This window comes from Pongo pygmaeus, chromosome 4 (genome assembly GCF_028885625.2).
Source record: "Pongo pygmaeus isolate AG05252 chromosome 4, NHGRI_mPonPyg2-v2.0_pri, whole genome shotgun sequence".
NCBI lineage: Eukaryota > Metazoa > Chordata > Mammalia > Primates > Hominidae > Pongo > Pongo pygmaeus.
This window is the reverse complement of record NC_072377.2, coordinates 156,374,259-156,401,844: the sequence shown is the minus strand read 5'-3', so window position 1 is coordinate 156,401,844 and position 27,586 is coordinate 156,374,259. Positions and strand designations below refer to the sequence as shown.

Sequence of the window (27,586 nt, the reverse complement as noted above, 5' to 3'; positions counted from 1 at the left end):
CAGTCTCAGGTATGTCTTTATTCTCAGTGTGAGAACTGACTCATACAAAGGCACTGTCCTATGCATTGTAGGTTGTTTAGCAGTATCCCCAGCCTCTACCTGCCAGATGCCATTAGCACCACCACCCTCAAGTTGGGACAGCCAAAAGTATCTTCAGACATTGCCAAGTGTCCCTTGAAGGTCAAAATCACCTCCAGTTAAGAACCACAGTAGTAGAAAACATTTTTTTTCCCCTAACTTGCGCCCTGTCTTTTATTTTCTGCCCAGGGTTTTGGGAGTTTTCCACCATGACTATTGCCCTGCTGGGTTTTGCCATATTCTTGCTCCATTGTGCGACCTGTGAGAAGCCTCTAGAAGGGATTCTCTCCTCCTCTGCTTGGCACTTCACACACTCCCATTACAATGCCACCATCTATGAAAATTCTTCTCCCAAGACCTATGTGGAGAGCTTCGAGAAAATGGGCATCTACCTCGCGGAGCCACAGTGGGCAGTGAGGTACCGGATCATCTCTGGGGATGTGGCCAATGTATTTAAAACTGAGGAGTATGTGGTGGGCAACTTCTGCTTCCTAAGAATAAGGACAAAGAGCAGCAACACAGCTCTTCTGAACAGAGAGGTGCGAGACAGCTACACCCTCATCATCCAAGCCACAGAGAAGACCTTGGAGTTGGAAGCTTTGACCCGCGTGGTGGTCCACATCCTGGACCAGAATGACCTGAAGCCTCTCTTCTCTCCACCTTCGTACAGAGTCACCATCTCTGAGGACATGCCCCTGAAGAGCCCCATCTGCAAGGTGACTGCCACAGATGCTGATCTAGGCCAGAATGCTGAGTTCTATTATGCCTTTAACACAAGGTCAGAGATATTTGCCATCCATCCCACCAGCGGCGTGGTCACTGTGGCTGGGAAGCTTAACGTCACCTGGCGAGGGAAGCATGAGCTCCAGGTGCTAGCTGTGGACCGCATGCGGAAAATCTCTGAGGGCAATGGGTTTGGCAGCCTGGCTGCACTTGTGATTCATGTGGAGCCTGCCCTCAGGAAGCCCCCAGCCATTGCTTCGGTGGTGGTGACTCCACCAGACAGCAATGATGGTACCACCTATGCCACTGTACTGGTTGATGCAAATAGCTCAGGAGCTGAAGTGGAGTCAGTGGAAGTTGTTGGTGGTGACCCTGGAAAGCACTTCAAAGCCATCAAGTCTTATGCCCGGAGTAATGAGTTCAGTTTGGTGTCTGTCAAAGACATCAACTGGATGGAGTACCTTCATGGATTCAACCTCAGCCTCCAGGCCAGGAGTGGGAGTGGCCCTTATTTTTATTCCCAAATCAGGGGCTTTCACCTACCACCTTCCAAATTGTCTTCCCTCAAATTTGAGAAGGCTGTTTACAGAGTGCAGCTTAGTGAGTTTTCCCCTCCTGGCAGCCGCGTGGTGATGGTGAGAGTCACCCCAGCCTTCCCCAACCTGCAGTATGTTCTAAAGCCATCTTCAGAGAATGTAGAATTTAAACTTAATGCTCGAACTGGGTTGATCACTACCACAAAGCTCATGGACTTCCACGACAGAGCTCACTATCAGCTACACATCAGAACCTCACCGGGCCACGCCTCCACCATGGTGGTCATTGACATTGTGGACTGCAACAACCATGCCCCCCTCTTCAACAGGTCTTCCTATGATGGCACCTTGGATGAGAACATCCCTCCAGGCACCAGTGTTTTGGCTGTGACTGCCACTGACCGGGATCATGGGGAAAATGGATATGTCACCTATTCCATTGCTGGACCAAAAGCTTTGCCATTTTCTATTGACCCTTACCTGGGGATCATCTCCACCTCCAAACCCATGGACTATGAACTCATGAAAAGAATTTATACCTTCCGGGTAAGAGCATCAGACTGGGGATCCCCTTTTCGCCGGGAGAAGGAAGTGTCCATTTTTCTTCAGCTCAGGAACTTGAATGACAACCAGCCTATGTTTGAAGAAGTCAACTGTACGGGGTCTATCCACCAAGACTGGCCAGTAGGGAAATCGATAATGACTATGTCAGCCATAGATGTGGATGAGCTTCAGAACCTAAAATACGAGATTGTATCAGGCAATGAACTAGAGTATTTTGATCTAAATCATTTCTCTGGAGTGATATCCCTCAAACGCCCTTTTATCAATCTTACTGCTGGTCAACCCACCAGTTATTCCCTGAAAATTACAGCCTCAGATGGCAAAAACTATGCCTCACCCACAACTTTGAATATTACCGTAGTGAAGGACTCTCATTTTGAAGTTCCTGTGACATGTGATAAAACAGGGGTATTGACACAATTCACAAAGACTATCCTCCACTCTATTGGGCTTCAGAACCAGGAGTCCAGTGATGAGGAATTCACTTCTTTAAGCACATATCAGATTAATCATTACACCCCACAGTTTGAGGACCACTTCCCCCAGTCCATTGATGTCCTTGAGAGTGTCCCTATCAACACCCCCTTGGCCCGCCTAGCAGCCACTGACCCTGATGCTGGTTTTAATGGCAAACTGGTCTATGTGATTGCAGATGGCAATGAGGAGGGCTGCTTTGACATAGAGCTGGAGACAGGGCTGCTCACTGTAGCTGCTCCCTTGGACTATGAAACCAACAATTTCTACATCCTCAATGTAACAGTATATGACCTGGGCACACCCCAGAAGTCCTCCTGGAAGCTGCTGACAGTGAATGTGAAAGACTGGAATGACAACGCACCCAGATTTCCTCCCGGTGGGTACCAGTTAACCATCTCAGAGGACACAGAAGTTGGAACCACAATTGCAGAGCTGACGACCAAAGATGCTGACTCAGAAGACAATGGCAGGGTTCGCTACAGCCTGCTAAGTCCCACAGAGAAGTTCTCCCTCCACCCTCTCACTGGGGAACTGGTTGTTACAGGACACCTGGACCGCGAATCAGACCCTCGGTACATACTCAAGGTGGAGGCCAGGGATCAGCCCAGCAAGGGCCACCAGCTCTTCTCTGTCACTGACCTGATAATCACGTTGGAGGATGTCAACGACAACTCTCCCCAGTGCATCACAGAACGCAACAGGCTGAAAGTCCCAGAGGACCTGCCCCCCGGGACTGTCTTGACATTTCTGGATGCCTCTGATCCTGACCTGGGCCCTGCAGGTGAAGTGCGGTATGTTCTGATGGATGGCGCCCATGGGACCTTCCGGGTGGACCTGATGACAGGGGCGCTCATTCTGGAGAGAGAGCTGGACTTTGAGAGGCGAGCTGGGTACAATCTGAGCCTGTGGGCCAGTGATAGTGGGAGGCCCCTAGCCCGAAGGACCCTCTGCCATGTGGAGGTGATCGTCCTGGATGTGAATGAGAATCTCCACCCTCCCCACTTTGCCTCCTTCGTGCACCAGGGCCAGGTGCAGGAGAACAGCCCCTCAGGAACTCAGGTGATTGTAGTGGCTGCCCAGGACGATGACAGTGGCTTGGATGGGGAGCTCCAGTACTTCCTGCGCGCTGGCACTGGACTCGCAGCCTTCAGCATCAACCAAGACACAGGTACTGGGGGTGGGGTAGGATGGGGTGCCAGGGCCTGGGGTAGATGGGCTGAAGGAAAAAGAAGTCAGCCTGCAGGCTGAAATGAAAGGCAATAAATAGGGATTCTTTTTCCTGTGTATTTTATTTTTAATTTGTTTTTACTGGGAATATATGTCTATATATGTGCATATACACATACACATATATGTACATGTAGTACATATTCTGTTTATAAAAGTAATAAATCTGATTATAAATTTTTTATATAAAATTTAAAAATGAATGCTCCCCCATGTTCCATCACCCCAGATATAATCTTTATTAACAATTTGGTCTATAATCTTCTAAAGTTTCTTTGCATCTTATATATCATATATTGTTCATTTTATTATTATGAAAATACAGTATAATAGACACTATTCTAAAATTTACTTTTTTCATGTCATATAACATCCAGACATTTTATTTGTCAGTTCATTTGTTTTAATTGGCCACATATTATTATACCATATAGGTGTAATATTCTTACTTATATACTTTTACTTATATGCTTGAGTCTCTACAAAAAAAAATTCTTTTCTTTTTTTGAGATGGAGTCTTGCTCTGTCACCCAGGCTGGAGTGAAGTGGTTCGATCTCGGCTCATTGCAACCTCCGTCCCCCGAGTTCAAGCAATTCTCCTGCCTTAGGCTCCCGAAAGTAGCTGGAATTACAGGCACCCACCACCATGCCTGGCTAACTTTTGTATTTTTAGTAGAGACAGGTTTTTGCCATGTTGGCCAGGCTGGTCTCAACCTCCTGACCTCAGGTGATCCACCCGTCTTGGCCTCCCAAAGTGCTAGGACTACAGGCATGAGCCACCATGCCCAGCCAAAAAATTCTTAAAAATGCAGTTTCTAGGTCAGAGGATAATGTGCATCTTCTGTGTTAATAAGTATTTCCAAATTGCTCTCCAAAAGGTGACAAAACCACATTCCTTTTTTTAAGATTCAAGGAAAGTAAGTGTAAGTCAGCACTGTTTGAGTGCCCACTACTGGTAAGGCCCTAAGATAGGTACCTGGGGGAGATCCCAGGTGAATAAAGGCAGATCACTGCCTTCAAGGAGTTTGCAATTTGGTAGGTGATTTATTTCCACCAAAACCAAGTTGTAATAACTTGTTCTCAATGTGGCTTTCAGCAACCTTTGTCTCTTAACACCAGCCACTGAAAGAAAACAGCTTAATCTAATTAAGCTGTTTAATTAGAAAGCATTAGATTAAGAGTCAATCCCAGACCCAGTTCTTCCACATACTTGCTACATGATCTTGGTCAAATCGCGCTCCCTCTCTGAGCCTCAGTTTCCCCAGCGGTCGTCTCTGTCATGCTATGGCTGTGAGCATGGGCCACGCCCTCTCACACAGGCCCTGCCAGTACAGCATGATCCATGAGAGCTTGAGGTGTAAGCTTCTTTTACTCATTCTTGGACCCTCAACTTCTAGAACAGTGCTAGCCCATCGTAAGCAATTTTTGGAGGGAATGAACTAAAAAATGAAGCTCAGCCCCTTAAAATCATGAAAATGATGGAGAAGGGAATGGCAATTTATTCATCAAATTCCTAACCCTGAAATTGATTACCTACCAGGACATAAAGTGTGAAGGAAACAGTTTAAGGACAACTATAAGAAAACCTCACTTACAGAATGTGAAATAGATCAATGGAACTTGGGTTTAAGTAGTCAAGAGAAAGTAGATAAACTACCACTGTCTTCTGAAAACCCTAAATATGCTCACATGCTAAAGGCATGGGTCCATTTTAGCAGAGGAAGGCTCTGAGAGGTTCTAGAATAAGGATATTAATTCCCCTGTGTTCAACTCAGCATCTCCCACATTATATTGGTAGAAGCAGTTCTTTCTTTTCATAGAAAATCTACTTATTAATATCCTTTCCACAGTGCAGTTTGGGGAATGGTGGGTAAGGGTGATTTCTAAAGCCACTTTGAGCTCTAAAGTATTTTGGGTTTGCTCACTTACTGTCCCTAGGAATGATTCAGACTCTGGCACCCCTGGACCGAGAATTTGCATCTTACTACTGGTTGACGGTATTAGCAGTGGACAGGGGTTCTGTGCCCCTCTCTTCTGTAACTGAAGTCTACATTGAGGTTACGGATGCCAATGACAACCCACCCCAGATGTCCCAAGCTGTGTTCTACCCCTCCATCCAGGAGGATGCTCCCGTGGGCACCTCTGTGCTTCAACTGGATGCCTGGGACCCAGACTCCAGCTCCAAAGGGAAGCTGACCTTCAACATCACCAGTGGGAACCACATGGGATTCTTTATGATTCACCCTGTTACAGGTAAGGATCCAAAAAGCTGGGTGAACAGGGATCTCTACGATGGTGGCTCTCAAATTGTGGGCCCAAATCAGCACCATCAGCATTACTGTGAACTTGGAAGTTCAAATTCTCCGGCCCCACCCTAAACCCACTGAATCAAAATTTCGAGGGTGAGGCCCAACAATCCGTGTTTTCAGAAGACATGCAGGGGATTCTGATGTGTTTCAAATGTGTACTAACATTTGACAATGCTGTTCTACAAAGTCCATCTCTATGTGAAAATGAAAAGGATCTGTCTTCACGTTTCTTTCCTTGGGGCCCAAGGAAACTAAGCAGGTTGCCCATTGGTCAACCTGAGGCTAGTTCAGACCTCCAAGTGGTCCCAACCTGACTCTCTCCTGAGTCATGAGCCACAGGTTGAATCCCTTAACCCTAGTTCCAGACTGATCTCAACCCCGCCCAGAGTGTTGGCAGTGTGAATCCACTTATGTTGTCAATCATCTCAGGAGCACCTGCCCAAAGCCTTCTGGGACAAGGATGGTGGATGGTTGGGAGAAATCCAGACGTTGGCAGCTGGCAGCAGTGACTCAGACATTGCCCATAGAGGTGTTTTGTTTGATTTGCTTAAGCTTTAAACAATTATTTTTTAAGTTGCAGCCAACACATAAAATTAGAAAATTCCACAAAACATTCCTGATTTCTGGTTGTTCTTTTAAAATGGAAGGATCGGGCCACACTGTCTTCACAGTCCCGCTGGGCCACAGTGGCCCGGAGCCAACAGCCGCTCCCTTTGTAGACCTGGCACAGATGCTCTGGTCCCTGCAGGTCGTGCCATCCCCTGTTGTGTTATTCCCAGCCTGCGTCCCTCATTGACACCACCTGCCTGGCTTTCCTTGGTGCTGCAGTGTGAGAACTGGGTCCCATTGCTGCAGACATTTCTTAAAGCCTCATCTTCCTCTTGGGGGATGAACAACAATCCTATTGTAGAGAAGGCCGACATATTCCCCACTGAACCCAACATCCTGTTTTCTGTCTCCAACAATTTGCTCTTGTCGGAGAAGGATGGAACCTGGTGAGATTGGAGGAAAGCAAGAATGTGAGCGGGCAGTCCCTTTATTCTTAAGACAAAAGGGAACCAGGAGGAGGATGATGCTGGGAGTCCTGGAGCAGACAGAGGGGTGGGTGAGATATAAGTGCCTATTTGCCTGATAACATTTATTGCCAACCTTTCCTGTTAACCTTTGACCTCAGGGTGTGGAGTAGTTCTAGGAGGAGGATGCTTTTCTCCTGGAAAACAGGCTGAAGCTGGCTCTCTACCTGGGCCTACCCTGTCCCTCCCTGTCCCTCCCTCTTCAGGAGTGGGAAGAGATCTCTCACCTAAGGCATTCACTTCTCAGCTTCTTCCAAATCATTGTTCTGTTTACTATCAACAGTTCCCTGACAGCAGGTCTGGCAAAATGCCCTAGAGGGCAGAGATGTTCTTAGCCTTCCTGCAGTTGAAAGGAAGAAATCTTTATAAGCATGAACACTTTCAAAAGTAGAACAAATCACCAATGTGCCCCCAGCCCACCTTTCTCATCACCACCATTACTTTGTCCCACTTCCCTACTTGGATGCCCTGTATGGCTTCCCTGTGCCCTTAAGATAAAGTCAGTAAGCCAGACACAGTGGCTAACACCTGTGATCCCAGCACTTGGGGAGGCCAAGGCAGGAGGATCGCTTGAGCCCAGGAGTTCAAGAGCTGCCTGGGCAACATGGCGAAATCCCATCCATACAAAACATACAAAAATTAGCTTGGTGTGATGGTGTGCACTTGAAGTCCCAGCTACTCAGGAGGCTGAGGTAGCAAGATGGCTTGAGCCTGGGAGGTTGAGGCTGCAGTGAGCCATGATCACATCACTGGTCTCCAGCCTGGGTGACAGAACAAGAGCCTGTCTCAGGAAAAAAAAAAAAAAATAGAGAAAGTCAGATTCTGCTGTGTCCTACAAAGTCATGCCTGGTCTGTCCTTGCTGACCTCTCTGGCCTTATCTTGCCCCTCTCCTGCTGACTGTCCCCATGTTCCAGTCACATGGCCTGCCTCAGTCCGGGCCCCTCCACGCAGGACTTTGCATGTGCCATTCTCTCTAACAGGGGACTCTTCTCTCCTTTTGCCTGGTTAATTCCTGCTCTTCTTTCAGATTCCAGCCTAGCTGTTCTTTCCTTAGAGAAGTTTTTCCTGATACCCTAACACTTTCCAGCACCACCTACTCCTTTTTGCGACATTTATTGTACAGGACGTTATATTCACTTGTGTGATTATCCCATTAATCATCTGTGTCCCTCACTAGACTTCAAAGTTCCCTGAGAAAAGGGAGCCTAACTGTTGGTGCCCACCACAATTTCTTCAGTAGCTGTCACACAGCAGGAGCTCAACAAATAATTGTTAAATGGATGAATGAATCTCTGCCAGCATCCACAATGTTTTGTTAAGCCCAAGAGTCATTCACATACTCAGCAAATGTTTAAAGGTGTCTGACCTTACTAGGCTTCTAAACAATGTGCTGTGGAGTTATATGAAGATGAATAAAACACAGTTTCAGGTATTGAGAAATTCAGTCCATTAGGAGCATGAAGATTTGGATATAAACACGATAGAACCAGTTTGAAAGGGCATAATATCGTAAAATATGTGTAGATACAGTGCCCTGGCCACTCAGAAGAAGGAGGAAGCTGCTCTGGGTGGTGGATCTGCAAGGGCTTCATGGGACAGGGGTGGTTATGCTGAGCTGGAGGGTGGGAGGATTTTGAGAGGCAGCAGTCTGGGAGAGCAAATGGGCGAGGATGATGACACAGGTGCTATCTGAGAGGGAGGAAGACCCTGATCTTGTTGAAGACAATGCAAGTAGATGGACTTTCTCAAGGTTTATCTCAGTTCCACCACTTATAAATAATGAGATCTTGGGAAAGTGAGTTACCTGCTCTATGCTTGAGTTTTCTCACCAGTGAAATGGAGATTGTAATAGAGACCATCTGGGCTGTTGTGAGGATTAAATGAGTTAATATGCAGAGCTACAGAAAGAGCTTAGCTGAATGCCTGTGCATGTGAGAGTTCCAAAAGGGTTGGTTCTTTGATGCTGCAGGAGGGAAGAACAGGAAGAGGAAGATGAAGATGGAAAAGCAGCTGGGGCAAGACCTAGATTGTGGTGACTCAGGATAAGAGGAGTTAAAGATCAGGAATCTATCAGAGGTGGGATCAACAACAGTCGGAAAACTGTTGGATGAGGGAAGATGAAGGGTCATATATGGGTCTGAGATAGGGTGTTAGGGAAACATTTGTTTGGAGGAGAAAAATGATAAGAGTGAAGTCCACTGAGTGCCACCTCATCCAGGAAGGGCGAGAGGGGTTTTCTATGCACCTTAGTGAACATGCACACAGCTCTATGGAGGTGGTTCTGCTATGTCCCCATTCTATTCAGGCACTTCCTGGGAACCCTGATACTGACTTCAGAGAGGAGGATGAGGATGAGAATAGGGGCAACTGTGCAGGATACCTCGGGGCATTGATTCCAGAGGCACAGGACCTTAGAAGGTCGGGGGAGGCAGTGGTGAGATGCAGAAGGAGAAAAGAAAAACCAAATGGGGTTGGTGGAGAGAGGGAGAGAGAGAGAGACACAGAGAGAGAAAGAGACAGAGAGAGGCTGAGATTCAGAGGCACAAGGTGAGAAGAGAGAGAGGAAGAGCTGGAAGAGAGGAGGAGGAGAAACACAGAAAAGAGAGCAAAGGGAGAGGAGAGAAGGGCAGGGAGGAAAGGAAGGGATGGAGCCAGATAGAAGGCTTACCTGCCAAGACCCCCTAGTCTTTGTGCTCTTCCTGGGGGACCCCAGGCCCTAGGCCTTCCCCATGAGGCCCCTCAGCTTGGGGCCAAGCTGGCACAGTATCCACACCCTCCTGTCCTACAGGAGTGTGTCTTTCCTTCCACTTGTCCTCCTTCTTTGACTGGAAGGGCACCTGAGTGTGGAGCTTCTCAGGAGCCTTCTCCAATCCCTTGCATGCCAACCTTCAGTTAGGGAAGAAAAAGCTGGAATGACTTGCGTTCAACTGCACAAGGCGAGAACACGCCCCCAACAGAGCCCACATCCTCACACCACACCCCCATTGCCATGACTGGAGGCTCTGGCCCAGCACTGAATCCCTGTTCCCCTGGCTGAACTCCCAGCTCTGTCACTGAGCCCCCCAGGGAAACTCTGGGCTCTTCAATGAACTTCTTTTTCTACACTTAATTCCATTATCTCAATCACCTCATCACCTAAACAAGATCCAGAAAGTGAAAAGTGTTCAGATGTTCCATTAACCTCGACCAGTAACTCTGCTTTCACTTACAAGAGACCGTCCACACCAGCCACGGCCTCTCAGGCCATGGCTTTGGATGACCTTCTGGGCCCCTGAAAACCTCCACCTCAACTTCCCTGAATCTTGCAGAGAGCTAGCGCCTTCTCTACCCAACTTCTTCAATTACGGATGAACTGAGAGGAGCCCAGAGGAGCCCCCTCTCTATTTATCTGCAGCAGCCTGTCATGGGAAGAGCCAGTACTAGGACCCTAGTGAATAATAATAATAATAAATGGGGAAAACACTATCACTTCATGGTTTCTCTGAAACTGAAGGCAATAGTTGTTATTTCTGCTGTAGCTCCTGACAAGCTGCTTTTTTTTTTAAAGGAGTCTCGCTCTGTTGCCCAGGCTGGAGTGCAGTGGTGAGATCTTGGCTCACTGCAACCTCTGCCTCCTGGGTTCAAGCAATTCTCCTGTCTCCTAGTAGCTGGGACTACAGGCACACACCACAACATACAGCTAATTTTTTTTGTATTTTTAGTAGAGACGAAGTTTCACCATATTGGTCAGGCTGGTCTCGAACTCCTTACCTCAGGTGATCCACCCGCTTCGGCCGCCCAAAGTGCTGGGATTACAGGTGTGAGCCACCGTGCCCAGGCGACAAGCTGCCTTTTTTACTTAACAATATATTGTGTGCAGCATTTCCCCATCTACAGAATGTATTTTGAATAGTTGCTTAAGATTCTTTTTTATGTAAAATGTATACAACTCTTCCCTTGTATGGATTGTGTCCAATTATTGGCTTTTTAAAACGTGACTCAGGTGAACACCGTGTGAACTCATCTTCCCAGATGTATGCACTGATTTCCTTAAAATACATTCCTTAAAGTGGGATGAGAAGTTCAGAACTTAAGCCAGAAAGATGTTAAAGGTCACCCAATTCAACTCCTTTTGCAGAGGAGGCTGGGGTTGAAATAAAGTTGGGAGAAATAAGCAGGAGCCTCCTGGAGTCAAGGCGAGGCACAGAGGGGATTAGTGCGTCCCCTGTAAGGAACCTGAGGCTGGAGTTGGGGGTTGGCAGGGCCATAGGAGGGGAAGGGAGAGGCTGAGGCAGGAGGTAGTGTCCTTCCTGGAGGCCTCCCAATCCCAAAGACCCTGAATGTTTTCCCAGCCTTACCATGACCCCTAACCCATTCCTATCCCAACATATGAATTCTCAGAATTGAATTGGTTGTCAGGAATTTTTCAGATGTAAAGATAGAAACCCAATGCAGGTTGGCTGAGGCAATAAAAGACATTTGTTTTCTTACTTTACAGAAAATTCCAGACGTATTATGGCTGCAGGCACAGCTGTAGCCAGCGTTGGAATAATGTAATGAAGGTGCTGCCTCTGCTTATCTCTTGGCCTTGTTTTCTCTGAGTGGGTCTAGCCTCAGGAGTCCCTCTTCTTGTTGCTGTCAGGCTTCCTCCTGTTCTCTCAGCACAGCAGCAGAAAAAGTCTCTTTCTAGAGCTCTTGCAAAAGTCCCAGAATGGATTCTCATCAGACAGACTGGTCCCTTGTCTATTGCAGAGCCAGTTGCAAGGGCCAGGGGGATAGTCTGTGCTGACTGGCTATCCTTGGGCTATAAACTTCTCCCTAGGCGGGTCAGCCTCACCCCAGATAATAAAGGACTAAAACTAGGAATGGTTCTAATTCCTAATTAGAACCTAATTCTCCTGGTTTCCCCTCAGGAGAACTGGGGTTTATTAAAAGAAGAGGGAATGAATGACGAGCCAAAGACATCCAGATGCAAACATGTTCCTTAGATTTTAGTGACAAGGAACCAAAACTGCATCACAGCCGTGCTGACATTGACCGTTGTGCACCAGTAACGCTACTGGTTGCTTCCAGCTGGCAACCATCCTGACTGGGGAGGCTGCTCGTGGTGGGCCGATTGCTGAAGTTTTGATGTATCACCCCTGCCTAATAGAGAAAGCAGGAAGTAGCTGAGAACTTCACCTGACACATTATCTCTGCTGTTCTCTCCCAGCTCCTCACTCCCCCCTTCCTTTCCCCCGAGTTTCATTTCCCCTTGGTGTTCTGATGCTCTTCAGCCTACAGTGAGGTCATATTCCAAAAGATCCATCATAGATTGAAAATCCTGTAAGTCTAAACACCGAACCTACAGAACATCATAGCTTAGCCTTGCCTACCTCGTATGCACTCGGAACACTTGCATTAGCCTACAGGGGGCAAAATCATCTCACATAAAGCCTATTTTATAATAAAGTATTGAATATTTCAACACTTCAGTATTTGTACTCAATACTTCAGTATTTGAATACCAAAGTGAAAGTAAAAAACAGAATGTATGGGTACTTGAAGTATGGTTTATACTAAATGTGTATCACTTCCACACCATGATAAAGTAGGAAATTTAAGTTGAACTATCCTGTCAGGGATGATATTTACATGTTCTTCAAAGATCAGAAGAATTCTTATCTGAGATTTGAATGTAATTCTTGAAGTTGCCTCAGTAAAGTGGCCCTGAAAGCCTTTTGCTCATGTCTCTCCCCTATCATCTCTCTCCCAGGTCTCCTATCTACAGCCCAGCAGCTGGACAGAGAGAACAAGGATGAACACATCCTGGAGGTAAGTAATGGTGGTGAATCCATCCGCTGGGTTTGAATGCCTCCTACAGAAGCTGATTTGTGGAGCCACGTTAGGCCTTGGAGCCACGTGCATGTCTAGCACTGTGGCTGAGGAGGGTCTGGGTTCAGGGAGGAAGATATACGTGAGCTGAACCTTGCTGGATGATCCTTGAATCTTTGCTAGCTCCTCAGCACTGAGAAGGGAAAGAGTCTGAAACTGCCCAGGCTGGGTAGGCACCATTGATTGATTAGTGATGCCTGCAGGGAGTGAAGGAGAGGGGAGCAGTACATGTGTGCTATGTACTTACCGAGTCCAGTCCATCCCTCCTGGCTCAGGGAGACAGAATCATTCTCGGTCAAACACTAGGTCAGCAGCAGAGCCAGGATGAAAACCAGACCTTTGTCTTCTAGATCTGTGCTCTTTCTAGGATGCCTCTAAAATCACATAGGCATTTCTGGTGCCTATTCCAATGAAAGGCTTTGGTTAGTGACCTAGTGGGAATGAAATCAGAAGAGAAGGAGATAGGTGGAAAGCTAATATTTTCCCTCCTGAACTGTCCTTCACTGATGATCTCTTCTAGTTTTAAAAGTATCAGGAGGGGGGAATACATATTCCTCAGAAGGAAACAAATTTTGCCTTTGATACTTCCAGGCTCTGCACATTCTTTTTCCTTTGGTAAGAAACAGGTGTTATTGGCCAGGCGCGGTGGCTCACGCCTGTAATCCCAGCACTTTGGGAGGCTGAGGCGGGCAGATCACTTGGGGTTAGGAGTTCAAGACCAGCCTGGCCAACATGATGAAACCCCATCTCTACTAAAAATACAAAAATTAGCCAGGTGTGGTGGCGGGCGCTTGTAATCCCAGCTACTGGGGAGGCTGAGGCAGGAGAAGCACTTGAGCCTGGGAGGCGGAGGTTGCAGTGAGCTGAGATCGTGCCACTGCACTCCAGCCTGGGCGATAGAGCGAGACTCAGTCTCAAAAAAAAAAAAAAAAAAAAAAAAGAAACATATTATTAGTAAGAAGTAGCTAAATGGCCTTCCCAGGGACTGAAAGCATTCTCCACAGTTCAGTAACAGATATTTACCTTTAAACACCAAAGTGTTTTTTAAAATTCGGAACCGTTTCAGGTGGAAACGTCCTGTCTGATGTGATGCCCTTGGGGCTATTGATGCATGTGATTATTTGCCCCTGCATTAAATAGCTACTGGTTCTGAAATGGTTTTGGGGCCTTTTCTCACTCTGGATTTCATTGCATGCATCAGGCCATGTGTCTGACCCAAAAAGTACCACTCATTCCCTCATAAACATTTTCTCATTTGTTTTCTCTAATCTTGAGCAGCTTAAGGAAACCAGAGAACTAAAATTATGAGAAACACAAGCAAGTAAAAAGTAGGTAGTCTCTGAGAAATGGCCCAGGGGTTGTCCTACATAAACAGCACCAGCTTTTGTCTAGAGACTCTGACTCTGTCTTCTTCCAGTTCTTTCTGCTTCCTTTCTCTGTTCTCACTGGCTTTCCCAGGGGCAAAGTTGCCAGAGAGCTGAGTTCCAAGTAGGTGAAGTTATGATAATAAAAAGTACAAGCTTATACCAAAGAACAAACTGACTGCTATTTCCAGGTTGTTAAAAGTGGTGGTAGGGCTGTGGTGGGTGGTAAAGCATAGTCACTAATTTGCAGTTGTCAGCTCAGGTGCTCATGCTCAATTCTGCTCCCAGGTGACTGTGCTGGACAATGGGGAACCCTCACTGAAGTCCACCTCCAGGGTGGTGGTAGGCATCTTGGACGTCAATGACAATCCACCTGTATTCTCCCACAAGCTCTTCAATGTCCGCCTTCCAGAGAGGCTGAGCCCTGTGTCCCCTGGGCCTGTGTACAGGCTGGTGGCTTCAGACCTGGATGAGGGTCTTAATGGCAGAGTCACCTACAGTATCGAGGACAGCGATGAGGAGGCCTTCAGTATCGACCCGGTCACAGGTGTGGTGTCATCCAGCAGCACTTTTACAGCTGGAGAGTACAACATCCTAACGGTGAGCAGACAGAAGGAAGCCACGGAGAGAGGAGTGGCATGCTGGTTGGTGGCCTTCTTTGAGAATTCAGGAGGAGGGAGACAGCCTGCCAGCATAAGGGAAATGGTACTCTCCTTCCTGGCTTTCTCCCAGAGAAACTGGGAGTCGCAGCTTCAGCCAAAGGATCAAATTCTGGGTCCTTATCTTTGAGGGCAATAAGGTCTTTACCTGGGAAATCCCCTCTATTCTTAGAGAGAAGGATTTAGTGAGAGTAACAGGGGCTTTGGAATCAATGAGCCTGGGTTCCAACCCTAGTACTGCCATTTTACACCTGTGTGACTTTGGACAAGTCATTTAACCTTTGTTTTATCATTTGTAAAATGGAGATAAGAACGTCTTTCTTGTGAGAAGCCAATATATCAGGTAGTTAGTGCATGGGTGCTTACATCAGTCAGCCTGAATTCCACCCCAGTCTCATTGCTAGCCAAGCATTTCATCTGGCAGGTGAATCGACCACACTGAGCCCTAGTTTCTTCTTGTAAAAGACAGATGATAACAGGACCTCTTCCAAGGTTATTGTGAGGATTAAATGAGATATTGCACACAAAGCTCTTAGAACAAGGTCTGATAATAGTGAGTGCTCAATAAATTCTAGCTTGTTAGGTTTATGGTAGTTGGGAAAAGCAAAGGGCATATGTATGCAAAGTTCAATTTAGGAAGTAGCACACAGTAAGTCTTCAGTTAACAGTGGCATTTATTATTTTTATACTAACCATGAGGTTCTTGAGCACAGGTTATATGTTTTGTTCACCACCATGCCTGCAGCAACAGGCAGGGTGCCTGTTTACAGCAAGCCGTCAAGTGTGCATCAGAGGAATGAACAACTGGATGAGAGGCCTGCTTGGTCAGAATCACAGGACGCTCTGGTTCTCGTCCTGGCTGCTTGGGTCTTCTTGTCTCTTGGCCCCAACTCTCAGTTTTGGTGTTGGTCTCCTTACAGATCAAGGCAACAGACAGTGGGCAGCCACCACTCTCAGCCAGTGTCCGGCTACACATTGAGTGGATCCCTCGGCCTCGGCCGTCCTCCATCCCTCTGGCCTTTGATGAGACCTACTACAGCTTTACGGTCATGGAGACGGACCCTGTGAACCACATGGTGGGGGTCATCAGCGTAGAGGGCAGACCCGGACTCTTCTGGTTCAACATCTCAGGTGAGGCAAGGCCTAGGGCCCAACAAGGGCCAACCCCTCCCATCCTTATACACCAGCTCTAGTTTTCCTGCTACAGTCTTTCTGACTCTTCTCAAGGTCAGGCTCCTCGGCAGCCCCTCTTTCAGCCCTGAGTGGGGACTGCCTCTTCCCTGGTTCTCTGGGAGCACAGGCAGTAAGAATGCCACGTCTGCCAAGCTTTCCTTTCACTCCAGCCACGATCTCTAACCCCAGCCAGAGTTGGCAGTGCCTCAGCTACCCAAAGGGCCTAGGAGACCTAAGATGGTTCAGGAAGACCCAGAGCAGAAATGCTTTGTGTTTCCTTTCCTACCTCAATGTGAAAATCATAGTTGACCGTGAGCCTGCCATAAGCTACACCCTGGGGCCGTGCTCAATGTTTTGGCTCCAGGTTTCGCCCTTGAGATCAGGGGAAAGTGTCTATTCTCATTCTAGGAGGCACTTGGATCCGGGCTCCGATGGCCTTCTCTGAAATTCCTCTCTGTCTCTAAATCAAGGTTTTGTTTCAACATCTGGGGGTCACAGAACCCTTCAGGAATCTGACGAATGCTTAGGTCCTCTTCCCAGAAAGTTGTGTGCACAAACATACACGAATGTAAATCTGCATAAATTTAGAGGATTTATAGGCCCTTTGAAACCCATCCAGGGATTCCAGGTTAAAAATCTCTAACAGTTTCAGCACCCACATGAACATGGAGTCCTGGTACAGTTTTCCGTCCTGGCTAAGAGTAGGATAGGATATATGCCCTTGGCCCAAGCTCTTTGAACCTCCTGGACTTACTTCCAGTTCTGGTTTACAGCTGTTTTGTTTGACTTTTTTTCTTTAATACCAAATTAATGCATGTACCCTCTAAAACATTTCAAAAACACAAATGGGCTGGGCACAGTGGCTCGCACCTGTAATCCCAGCTACTTAAGAGGCTGAAGTAGGAGGATCACCTGAGGCCGAGTCCAAGGTTACAGTGAACTATGATTGCACCATACACTCCAGCCTGGGTGACAGAGTGAGAGCCTGTCTATAAATAAGTAAATAAGCACACACAAATGAATGCAGAGAAGAAAATAAAAATCACCTAAAGTTCCACCAATTAGAAGATAATCCACTGTTACAATGTTGATGTGTTTCCTTCTTGTCATTTTTCCTTTACACACACACACACACACACCCTTAGGGTTATATTAAAATATTGTTTTATAATATTTTTAAATGTAATATATCATGAACATATTTCCATGTCACTAAACATATTTCTATATACTAGACATTTTAAAAACACGTTATTTTACATTTGGATTCTTATAGTTTATTAATCAATTTGATTTATTAATAAAATTCAAACAAAAATAACTTGACAACAACTTGACAGAATAAATTACAGTTTTGGGACTCCCTGGGAGAATAAACTACAACCTGTCACTCAGATCTTGTACTGTGGAATTTACCACCATGTCCTCTGAGCCTGACAACCAAAGCCTATCTTGTGCTATGCTGCCTAAATCACTGAGGTTGTGTGTGCTTTCTCCCCACTCCCACTCTAGGTGGGGATAAGGATATGGACTTTGACATTGAGAAGACCACAGGCAGCATCGTCATTGCCAGGCCTCTTGATACCAGGAGAAGGTTGAACTATAACTTGACTGTCGAGGTGACAGATGGGTCCCGCACCATTGCCACCCAGGTTAGAGGCCTCAGCTGGGGACCCCTGTATTGAGAGGAGATGGAAGGACTTCTTGGTTGGGATGAGGCTACAGAGGTTTTCTGTGGATGTGGTGTTCCTCAAGGAACACTGAATTTAGAATCAAAGTTCTTGTCTAATACACTCTCTACTTCTGTGATCCTGGGAGAATTCTTGCTCGCACTCTGGATCTGTCTATAATTGGAAGCTTGTTTAAATGAGCAGTTTTAATTAAAGATAGAGTACAATGGGGCTACCATGGGTATAGGGGGATGATGGTTGGGAAAGTAGGGCTCTGAATTTCTATTCTGGCTTCAGCCAGAGTTTTATCTGTTTCTTACATTTGGATTTCACACAACATTTCACTTGATGGAAAGGCCCTTCAAGAAAATTTTTGTTTTTGAAAAACACTAGACTGTGCAGCATCTGAAGGTCTTTTGATTTTGAAATACTGTCATTCATTCAACAAATATTTATCAAGTGATTGCTGAGTGCCAGGCACTGTGCTAGGCCTGGGTGGTACAGGGGGGTCCAGACAGACCCAGTCCCTCTTCCCCTGGGGCTCACAGTGCACCTTCTCCCTCATCTCCCTCCCTAGGTCCACATCTTCATGATTGCCAACATTAACCACCATCGGCCCCAGTTTCTGGAAACTCATTATGAGGTCAGAGTTCCCCAGGACACCGTGCCAGGGGTAGAGCTCCTCCGAGTCCAGGCCATAGATCAAGACAAGGGCAAAAGCCTCATCTATACCATACATGGCAGCCAAGACCCAGGAAGTGCCGGCCTCTTCCAGTTGGACCCAAGCAGTGGTGTCCTGGTAACGGTGGGAAAATTGGACCTCGGCTCGGGGCCCTCCCAGCACACACTGACAGTCATGGTGAGCAAATGGAAAAATCTGGTGAGAATACGTTTGCATGTAGATGTGTAGGGGTGGACATGCTTGGAGACATGCTGAAGGTCCCCCTTCCCCTGGTGAGCCAGGCGTACCAATGCCATAAGGACCATGCACGAGACAGAGTTGTGACATTTCACAGCTGGCTAAGGGCACCTTCCCATAAGGGATGCCTGGAAGTGAAGGTAGAGATGGGACAGCTGCCAAGGAAACTCCTGTCAACCTCAGCTTTCTCTGGACTCACCCCAGATATTCCCCAAGAGCTCTCTCCCTGCTCAGTGACTTCATGACACAATGTGGATTCATATAGTGTCAGAGCTGGAAGGGACACACAGCCTCTCCCACTGAAAGCAAGGACTAAGGTCAGGCCAGCAAGGCATGCAGGACACAAAATGTAAGGAGGGCTCACTCTCTGGGCCATGTGCCTGCATTTTTATGACCCCAAGAGTCAGAGCCTCTTTAAATTTTGCACCCTACTTGCCTCACTTGCTTCCGCCTAGTTCTATCCCTGACCCTGCCCATTTGTCTCATCTTACACCTGAGACCCACAGAGAAAGACAGACTTCCTCACTGTCATACAGTTATTTATGATGGAACCAGAATCGGAGCCTGGCCTTCTGTCTTAAAGATCAGGGTTCTTATGTGCTAATTTATCATCCTCTGGGCATATAATATGTATTCAAGGCTCTGAGAAGTCCTGCAACAAAGAAAACTGTTTGACTGCATTTAATTCAGTGCTCCCCAAATTTACGTGACCATATAATTTTTTTTCCTGCATAACATGTTAACATCTTGAAGAATGAGTATTCTCTGAGATGTAATTTGGAAAACACTGCTTCTCTGCCTATTTCTGCCTTTCTCCTAAAATAGAATTATCCATTAAAACAGCTGAGCCTAGGAATCATTGACTGATCCATTTACATAAATGAAGAAAAAGAGCATATAGATTAGAACAACATTTAAAAGAATATGGAGAGTTAGTTACAATTGGTCATATTTTAAATTGGCATTCTAGTTCATTAACCTTACCCTAACCCTGCCTCCTCCTATTCCATTTGCTGCTTACCCAATTACCCCCTTTGGGCCCATAGGTCCGAGACCAGGAAATACCTATCAAGAGGAACTTCGTGTGGGTGACCATTCATGTGGAGGATGGAAACCTCCACCCACCCCGCTTCACCCAGCTCCATTATGAGGCAAGTGTTCCTGACACCATAGCCCCCGGCACAGAGCTGCTGCAGGTCCAAGCCATAGATGCCGACCGGGGAGTCAATGCTGAGGTCCACTACTCCCTCCTGAAAGGTGAGAGGCCTGGCCATGAGCTCAGAGGATGGGTCAAGATGCTTTAGAAATAAAGGAAAGCACTAGAGGCATGAATTCACAAATTAATCAAGTACCAAGCTCATTAAGCCTTGGCAAAAAATAATTCTCGAGCATTCCTTGGGACTACCTAAATTAATGCACTTCCAAAGGTAGTAATAACATAATTACTACAATATGAGTAAGGACCACTCATGCTGTGGGAGAATTTGCATATATATTATATAAACCCACCAGTGACCAAACATGTAGAAGATATTTATGAAGTCCATGCAACATTTAAAAATGTAATAACTTTATGCATGTATGTTAGAACATTTTATGAAGTGTATGGCATAGTTTTAGAAGTAATTTTTATTTTCTGATAAGGCTCCACAGTCATTTAGTATCTATTATATGGGTTTCTTCATCTCAAAAACGGGAATAATTTTACCTGTGCCAGAAAGTCATTGCAAAGATTAAAAGAGAAAATGTACATTGGCCAGGCATGGTGGCTCACGCCTGTAATCCCAGCACTTTGGGAGGCCGAGGTGGGCGGATCACCTGAGGTCGGGGGTTCGAGACTTGCCTGACCAACATGGTGAAACTCCGTCTCTACTAAAAATACAAAAATTAGCCAGGCATGGTGGCATGCACCTGTAATCCCAGCTACTCGGGAGGCTGAGGCAGGAGAATCACTTGAACCTGGGAGGCAGATGTTGCAGTGAGCTGAGATTGCACCATTGCACTCCAGCCTGGGCGACAGAGCAAGACTCCATCTCAAAAAAGAAAATGTATGCTCATACATGTTGTAAATTGAAATATTATACAAATGCCAGGGGCTATTACTATCATTGATAAGTGTTAATTATAAGCAATTACTATAACAAAAGCAATAATATCCAGTATCCAACTAATTATTAATGATAATTTGTAGTAATTGTAATACATAATTAATGATATTTAATAGTAATAATTATATTTAATAATAATACTTCATAGAGCTAGTTGCTATGAGAAACCAAGAAGAACATAATTTGCTGTCTGCCCTCACAAGACCTAATGTTCATTTATTGCATGCCAGTAGCTTATACAGTAGCTACTGGTACTGTATAAAGCCAGTAGCTTTACCTTTTCTTTTTGGAAGAAACAGTTGCCATATAACAGAAGTCTATTCACTCCTGAAGAAGAATATGGATTATAATGCATTGCTTGCTTTTTGTGATTTATGAAATGAAATCACATCTTTTATCTCATTGACAGCCTCATTGATGGAGATAATGACTTTATTTTCCAGATAAGATTAGTTTTAAAATATTCTTCTGATTATAGAAGTAACACATGCTCATTTTTGAAAACATGAAAAATACAGGAATGTATAAAGAACACAACACGTAACCATCATTTTCATCACCCCAAAAGAATGATTTTCTGTCTTTCCCTCTTATCTTCCCCTATGCATATTTTTGTAATATTGAGATCATAATGAACATACAATTTTGCGCCCTGTTTTATTTCTTTCAGCAGTGTGATATTATGTAATAAATTATAATCAGAATCACATCTAGGTTGTTGACTTAGCTGCTTTTAATGGGATCACTTTAAAACAGCTACTTACTCATTAAAACCATGCTCTTTGACTGAATTTAGCAGTTATATGACAAATCACCTAACCAGTCAGCTGGAGAAGGGCTTCAAAGGTGGAAGAATCAGATTGAAAGTTTTATGACAAAACTTAGCCATTTGCTTTGCCATTGAAATAATAAAATATGCACTCATGTGATAGAGGGAATAAGACATGTAAAGTGCAATATTTTCTCAAGTATAAGGCCTGTATCTGTGGTGGTGAGCAAAACAATTCAAGTATTACTCATTTAATGGCATTAAAAGATTATTGGGCATGGAGAAAGCACTCCTCTTTAAATTATTCAATCTCCCTGATAGAATGAAGAACAAAGCCTCTGTTGGGTTCTAGAATGTCTTTTAGTCTTCTCTAACACCAGCCACTCTTTGTTTACCAAAGAAAGAGGATAGCTCACAGGCTCAGACCTTTTGGCAAGCAGTAGATTTTATCTCAATTTTAATATGGTATTTTTTCTTTGACTTCTTTTTATGGTAACTTCTGATTTATGGTAAGCAATATGGTGTTTTTATTTAAAGAAGCAACATAATGTTACCTTTAAAAATATTTATCAAATTTTGAGTGAGTTAATTTAAGGAAAACATCAATTAAATATAGTGTAACATAACATAGGCAATGGATGGATACTGGGAAGATTATAAAGATGATGTGAGAATGCCTAGAGTTTAGGAAATACAGGCATGGGGCAAAGATATTTGCTCAGGAGCCTTGAGATATGGGTGTCCTATATAACCAAAGCTATTAAAAATTATATTAAAAATGTAGCCAGGCATGGTGGCTCACACCTGTAATCCCACCAGAGGCCGAGGCTGGAGGACCACTGGAGCCCAGGAGTTTGAGGCTGCAGTGAGCCATGCTCACATCACTACACTCCAGCCTGGGTGACAGGAAAGACCCTGACTCTACAAAAAAAAAAAAAAAAAAGTTATACAAAAGATGGTTAAAAATTCTGTATAATGCAAACTGAAGCTTTTCCTACAAAAGGCATCACTGAAATTCAGGGTGGAGTGTGCTTTTCCTATGGAGTCTCCTTTCTTGGTTTCAAAGACCTACTATAGCTTTGGTTTGTAGCTTAAGTTGTGTCCCAGAAACTTAGTGATAATTGATAGTGATATGAAGCACCTACTATGCGCACCATGTTAGAGATTTTATAAAGTATCTACTCTATACACTATATCCAGGGTGGATATACACTATATGCAGGTTTTGCTCTGTCCAGGTTTTGTGTGATAGCCCCTTTACTGATCTAGAAAGTCTAGTTGATACCTATCGAGGGTGTGGCAAACTTGTTTGTCTTGTCTTCTGTTTCAGGGAACAGCAAAGGTTTCTTCAACATCAATGCCCTGCTAGGCATCATTACTCTAGCTCAAAAGCTTGATCAGGCAAATCATGCCCCACATACTCTGACAGTGAAGGCAGAAGATCAAGGCTCCCCACAATGGCATGACCTGGCTACAGTGATCATTCATGTCTATCCCTCAGATAGGAGTGCCCCCATCTTTTCAAAATCTGAGTACTTTGTAGAGATCCCTGAATCAATCCCTGTTGGTTCCCCAATCCTCCTTGTCTCTGCTATGAGCTCCTCTGAAGTTACCTATGAGTTAAGAGAAGGAAATAAGGATGGAGTCTTCTCTATGAACTCATATTCTGGCCTTATTTCCACCCAGAAGAACTTGGACCATGAGAAAATCTCATCTTACCAGCTGAAAATCCGAGGCAGCAATATGGCAGGTGCATTTACTGATGTCATGGTGGTGGTTGACATAATTGATGAAAATGACAATGCTCCTATGTTCTTAAAGTCAACTTTCGTGGGCCAAATTAGTGAAGCAGCTCCACTGTACAGCATGATCATGGATAAAAACAACAACCCCTTTGTGATTCATGCCTCTGACAGTGACAAAGAAGCTAATTCCTTGTTGGTCTATAAAATTTTGGAGCCGGAGGCCTTGAAGTTTTTCAAAATTGATCCCAGCATGGGAACCCTAACCATTGTATCAGAGATGGATTATGAGAGCATGCCCTCTTTCCAATTCTGTGTCTATGTCCGTGACCAAGGAAGCCCCATATTATTTGCACCCAGACCTGCCCAAGTCATCATTCATGTCAGAGATGTGAATGATTCTCCTCCCAGGTTCTCAGAACAGATATATGAGGTAGCAATAGTGGGGCCTATCCATCCAGGCATGGAGCTTCTCATGGTGCAGGCCAGCGATGAAGACTCAGAAGTCAATTATAGCATCAAAACTGGCAATGCTGATGAAGCTGTTACCATCCATCCTGTCACTGGTAGCATATCTGTGCTGAATCCTGCTTTCCTGGGACTCTCTCGGAAGCTCACCATCAGGGCTTCTGATGGCTTGTATCAAGACACTGCGCTGGTAAAAATTTCTTTGACCCAAGTGCTTGACAAAAGCTTGCAGTTTGATCAGGATGTCTATAGGGCAGCTGTGAAGGAGAACTTGCAGGACAGAAAGGCCCTGGTGATTCTTGGTGCCCAGGGCAATCATTTGAATGACACCCTTTCCTACTTCCTCTTGAACGGCACAGATATGTTTCATATGGTCCAGTCAGCAGGCGTGTTGCAGACAAGGGGTGTGGTGTTTGACCGGGAGCAGCAGGACACTCACGAGCTGGCAGTGGAAGTGAGGGACAATCGGACACCTCAGCGGGTGGCTCAGGCTTTGGTCAGAGTCTCTATTGAGGATGTCAATGACAATCCCCCCAAATTTAAGCATCTGCCCTATTACACAATCATCCAAGATGGCACAGAGCCAGGGGATGTCCTCTTTCAGGTATCTGCCACTGATGAGGACTTGGGGACAAATGGGGCTGTTACATATGAATTTGCAGAAGATTACACATATTTCCGAATTGACCCCTATCTTGGGGACATATCACTCAAGAAACCCTTTGATTATCAAGCTTTAAATAAGTATCACCTCAAAGTCATTGCTCGGGATGGAGGAACGCCATCCCTCCAGAGTGAGGAAGAGGTACTTGTCACTGTGAGAAATAAATCCAACCCACTGTTTCAGAGTCCTTACTACAAAGTCAGAGTACCTGAAAATATCACCCTCTATACACCAATTCTCCACACCCAGGCCCGGAGTCCAGAGGGACTCCGGCTCATCTACAACATTGTGGAGGAAGAACCCTTGATGCTGTTCACCACTGACTTCAAGACTGGTGTCCTAACAGTAACAGGGCCTTTGGACTATGAGTCCAAGACCAAACATGTGTTCACAGTCAGAGCCACAGATACAGCTCTGGGGTCATTTTCTGAAGCCACAGTGGAAGTCCTAGTGGAGGATGTCAATGATAACCCTCCCACTTTTTCCCAATTGGTCTATACCACTTCCATCTCAGAAGGCTTGCCTGCTCAGACCCCTGTGATCCAACTGTTGGCTTCTGACCAGGACTCAGGGCGGAATCGTGATGTCTCTTATCAGATTGTGGAGGATGGCTCAGATGTTTCCAAGTTCTTCCAGATCAATGGGAGCACAGGGGAGATGTCCACAGTTCAAGAACTGGATTATGAAGCCCAACAACACTTTCATGTGAAAGTCAGGGCCATGGATAAAGGAGATCCCCCACTCACTGGTGAAACCCTTGTGGTTGTCAATGTGTCTGATATCAATGACAACCCCCCAGAGTTCAGACAACCTCAGTATGAAGCCAATGTCAGTGAACTGGCAACCTGTGGACACCTGGTTCTTAAAGTCCAGGCCATTGACCCTGACAGCAGAGACACCTCCCGCCTGGAGTACCTGATTCTTTCTGGCAATCAGGACAGGCACTTCTCCATTAACAGCTCATCGGGAATAATTTCTATGTTCAACCTTTGCAAAAAGCACCTGGACTCTTCTTACAATTTGAGGGTAGGTGCTTCTGATGGAGTCTTCCGAGCAACTGTGCCCGTGTACATCAACACTACAAATGCCAACAAGTACAGCCCAGAGTTCCAGCAGCACCTTTATGAGGCAGAATTAGCAGAGAACGCAATGGTTGGAACCAAGGTGATTGATTTGCTAGCCATAGACAAAGATAGTGGTCCCTATGGCACTGTAGATTATACTATCATCAATAAACTAGCAAGTGAGAAGTTCTCCATAAACCCCAATGGCCAGATTGCCACTCTGCAGAAACTGGATCGGGAAAATTCAACAGAGAGAGTCATTGCTATTAAGGTCATGGCTCGGGATGGAGGAGGAAGAGTAGCCTTCTGCACGGTGAAGATCATCCTCACAGATGAAAATGACAACCCCCCACAGTTCAAAGCATCTGAGTACACAGTATCCATTCAATCCAATGTCAGTAAAGACTCTCCGGTTATCCAGGTGTTGGCCTATGATGCAGATGAAGGTCAGAATGCAGATGTCACCTACTCAGTGAACCCAGAGGACCTAGTTAAAGATGTCATTGAAATTAACCCAGTCACTGGTGTGGTCAAGGTGAAAGACAGCCTGGTGGGATTGGAAAATCAGACCCTTGACTTCTTCATCAAAGCCCAAGATGGAGGCCCTCCTCACTGGAACTCTCTGGTGCCAGTACGACTTCAGGTGGTTCCTAAAAAAGTATCCTTACCGAAATTTTCTGAACCTTTGTATACTTTCTCTGCACCTGAAGACCTTCCAGAGGGGTCTGAAATTGGGACTGTTAAAGCAGTGGCAGCTCAAGATCCAGTCATCTACAGTCTAGTGCGGGGCACCACACCTGAGAGCAACAAGGATGGTGTCTTCTCCCTAGACCCAGACACAGGGGTCATAAAGGTGAGGAAGCCCATGGACCATGAATCCACCAAATTGTACCAGATTGATGTGATGGCACATTGCCTTCAGAACACTGACGTGGTGTCCTTGGTCTCTGTCAACATCCAAGTGGGAGACGTCAATGACAATAGGCCTGTATTTGAGGCTGATCCATATAAGGCTGTCCTCACTGAGAATATGCCAGTGGGGACCTCAGTCATTCAAGTGACTGCCATTGACAAGGACACTGGGAGAGATGGCCAGGTGAGCTACAGGCTGTCTGCAGACCCTGGTAGCAATGTCCATGAGCTCTTTGCCATTGACAGTGAGAGTGGTTGGATCACCACACTCCAGGAACTTGACTGTGAGACCTGCCAGACTTATCATTTTCATCTGGTGGCCTATGACCACGGACAGACCATCCAGCTATCCTCTCAGGCCCTGGTTCAGGTCTCCATTACAGATGAGAATGACAATGCTCCCCGATTTGCTTCTGAAGAGTACAGAGGATCTGTGGTTGAGAACAGTGAGCCTGGCGAACTGGTGGTGACTTTAAAGACCCTGGATGCTGACATTTCTGAGCAGAACAGGCAGGTCACCTGCTACATCACAGGTAAGAACACCTGTCATGGACTGCAGGTTCTGGAATGTATTGAAAAACATCCAGGAAGAGGTGCCCTAAAATGGGTTCATGTCCTGGATTTGCCACTTATTAGCAGTGTGAACTTGGGCACACTTAACCCCCTAGGACCTCAGTTTCTCCACCTGTAGACTTGGCATGCATGTTCTCATTCACCTCACAGGCATGCTGGTAAGATCTGTAATTTATAGAAAGCACCTATACATTAGAAAGTGCTTTGCAAAAAGTGTGTCTCATTATTTTATGTGAGTCATACTCTAACTGCTGTCAGTTGTCTTTTGAAAGATGGAGGAGGCACCAAGAAAGTTGCATGATCCTTGAAAATTCTGTCAAGTGACTGTCTTTATGGAGAGTGTCCTACCCAGGTAAAGTTGTGAATGATAGAAAATGCTTCTTAGTCAATCACAGGTCCTAAGTGTAGGAATGACAACACTTCCTTAGATATAATTCCCTCATTTCACATATGTGGAAACCAAGGCCCAGATGGAAAAGTTCAACCAAGGTCACACTCTTGTGTTTGCTTCAGGGCTGGGATTAAAACCCTACCCTATAAGCTGCTTTCATTAGTGGATACCTACTGTAAAACTAAATTACCCTATCCCCAGTCCAGTGGCTAAGCCAGCTAACCAGTGGCCATGAGAGAGTTTCTTCACTCCTGTGTCCTTTTTTTCTC

At 45.6% G+C, this 27,586-nt stretch overlaps 2 protein-coding genes across 3 annotated transcripts in view; one reads left to right on the top strand and one right to left on the bottom strand.

Annotated features, from left to right (window-relative positions):
* The window catches only part of SLC36A1 (solute carrier family 36 member 1), a 221,512-nt gene that overhangs the window by 85,531 nt on the left and 108,395 nt on the right, over positions 1 to 27,586 (bottom strand). The window lies entirely within an intron of this gene.
* Positions 1 to 27,586, top strand: part of FAT2 (FAT atypical cadherin 2) — an 89,778-nt gene that overhangs the window by 22,201 nt on the left and 39,991 nt on the right. For both annotated transcript variants that reach the window (XM_054487475.2, XM_063665612.1), the window contains exons 2-10: positions 268 to 3,546; positions 5,544 to 5,858; positions 12,723 to 12,781; positions 14,494 to 14,805; positions 15,785 to 15,995; positions 17,550 to 17,689; positions 18,285 to 18,566; positions 19,673 to 19,883; positions 22,834 to 26,886. In XM_054487475.2, the coding sequence (XP_054343450.1) occupies positions 288 to 3,546; positions 5,544 to 5,858; positions 12,723 to 12,781; positions 14,494 to 14,805; positions 15,785 to 15,995; positions 17,550 to 17,689; positions 18,285 to 18,566; positions 19,673 to 19,883; positions 22,834 to 26,886 (8,842 nt within the window). In that variant the 5' untranslated portion in view covers positions 268 to 287. The remainder of the gene's footprint in view (positions 1 to 267; positions 3,547 to 5,543; positions 5,859 to 12,722; positions 12,782 to 14,493; positions 14,806 to 15,784; positions 15,996 to 17,549; positions 17,690 to 18,284; positions 18,567 to 19,672; positions 19,884 to 22,833; positions 26,887 to 27,586) is intronic.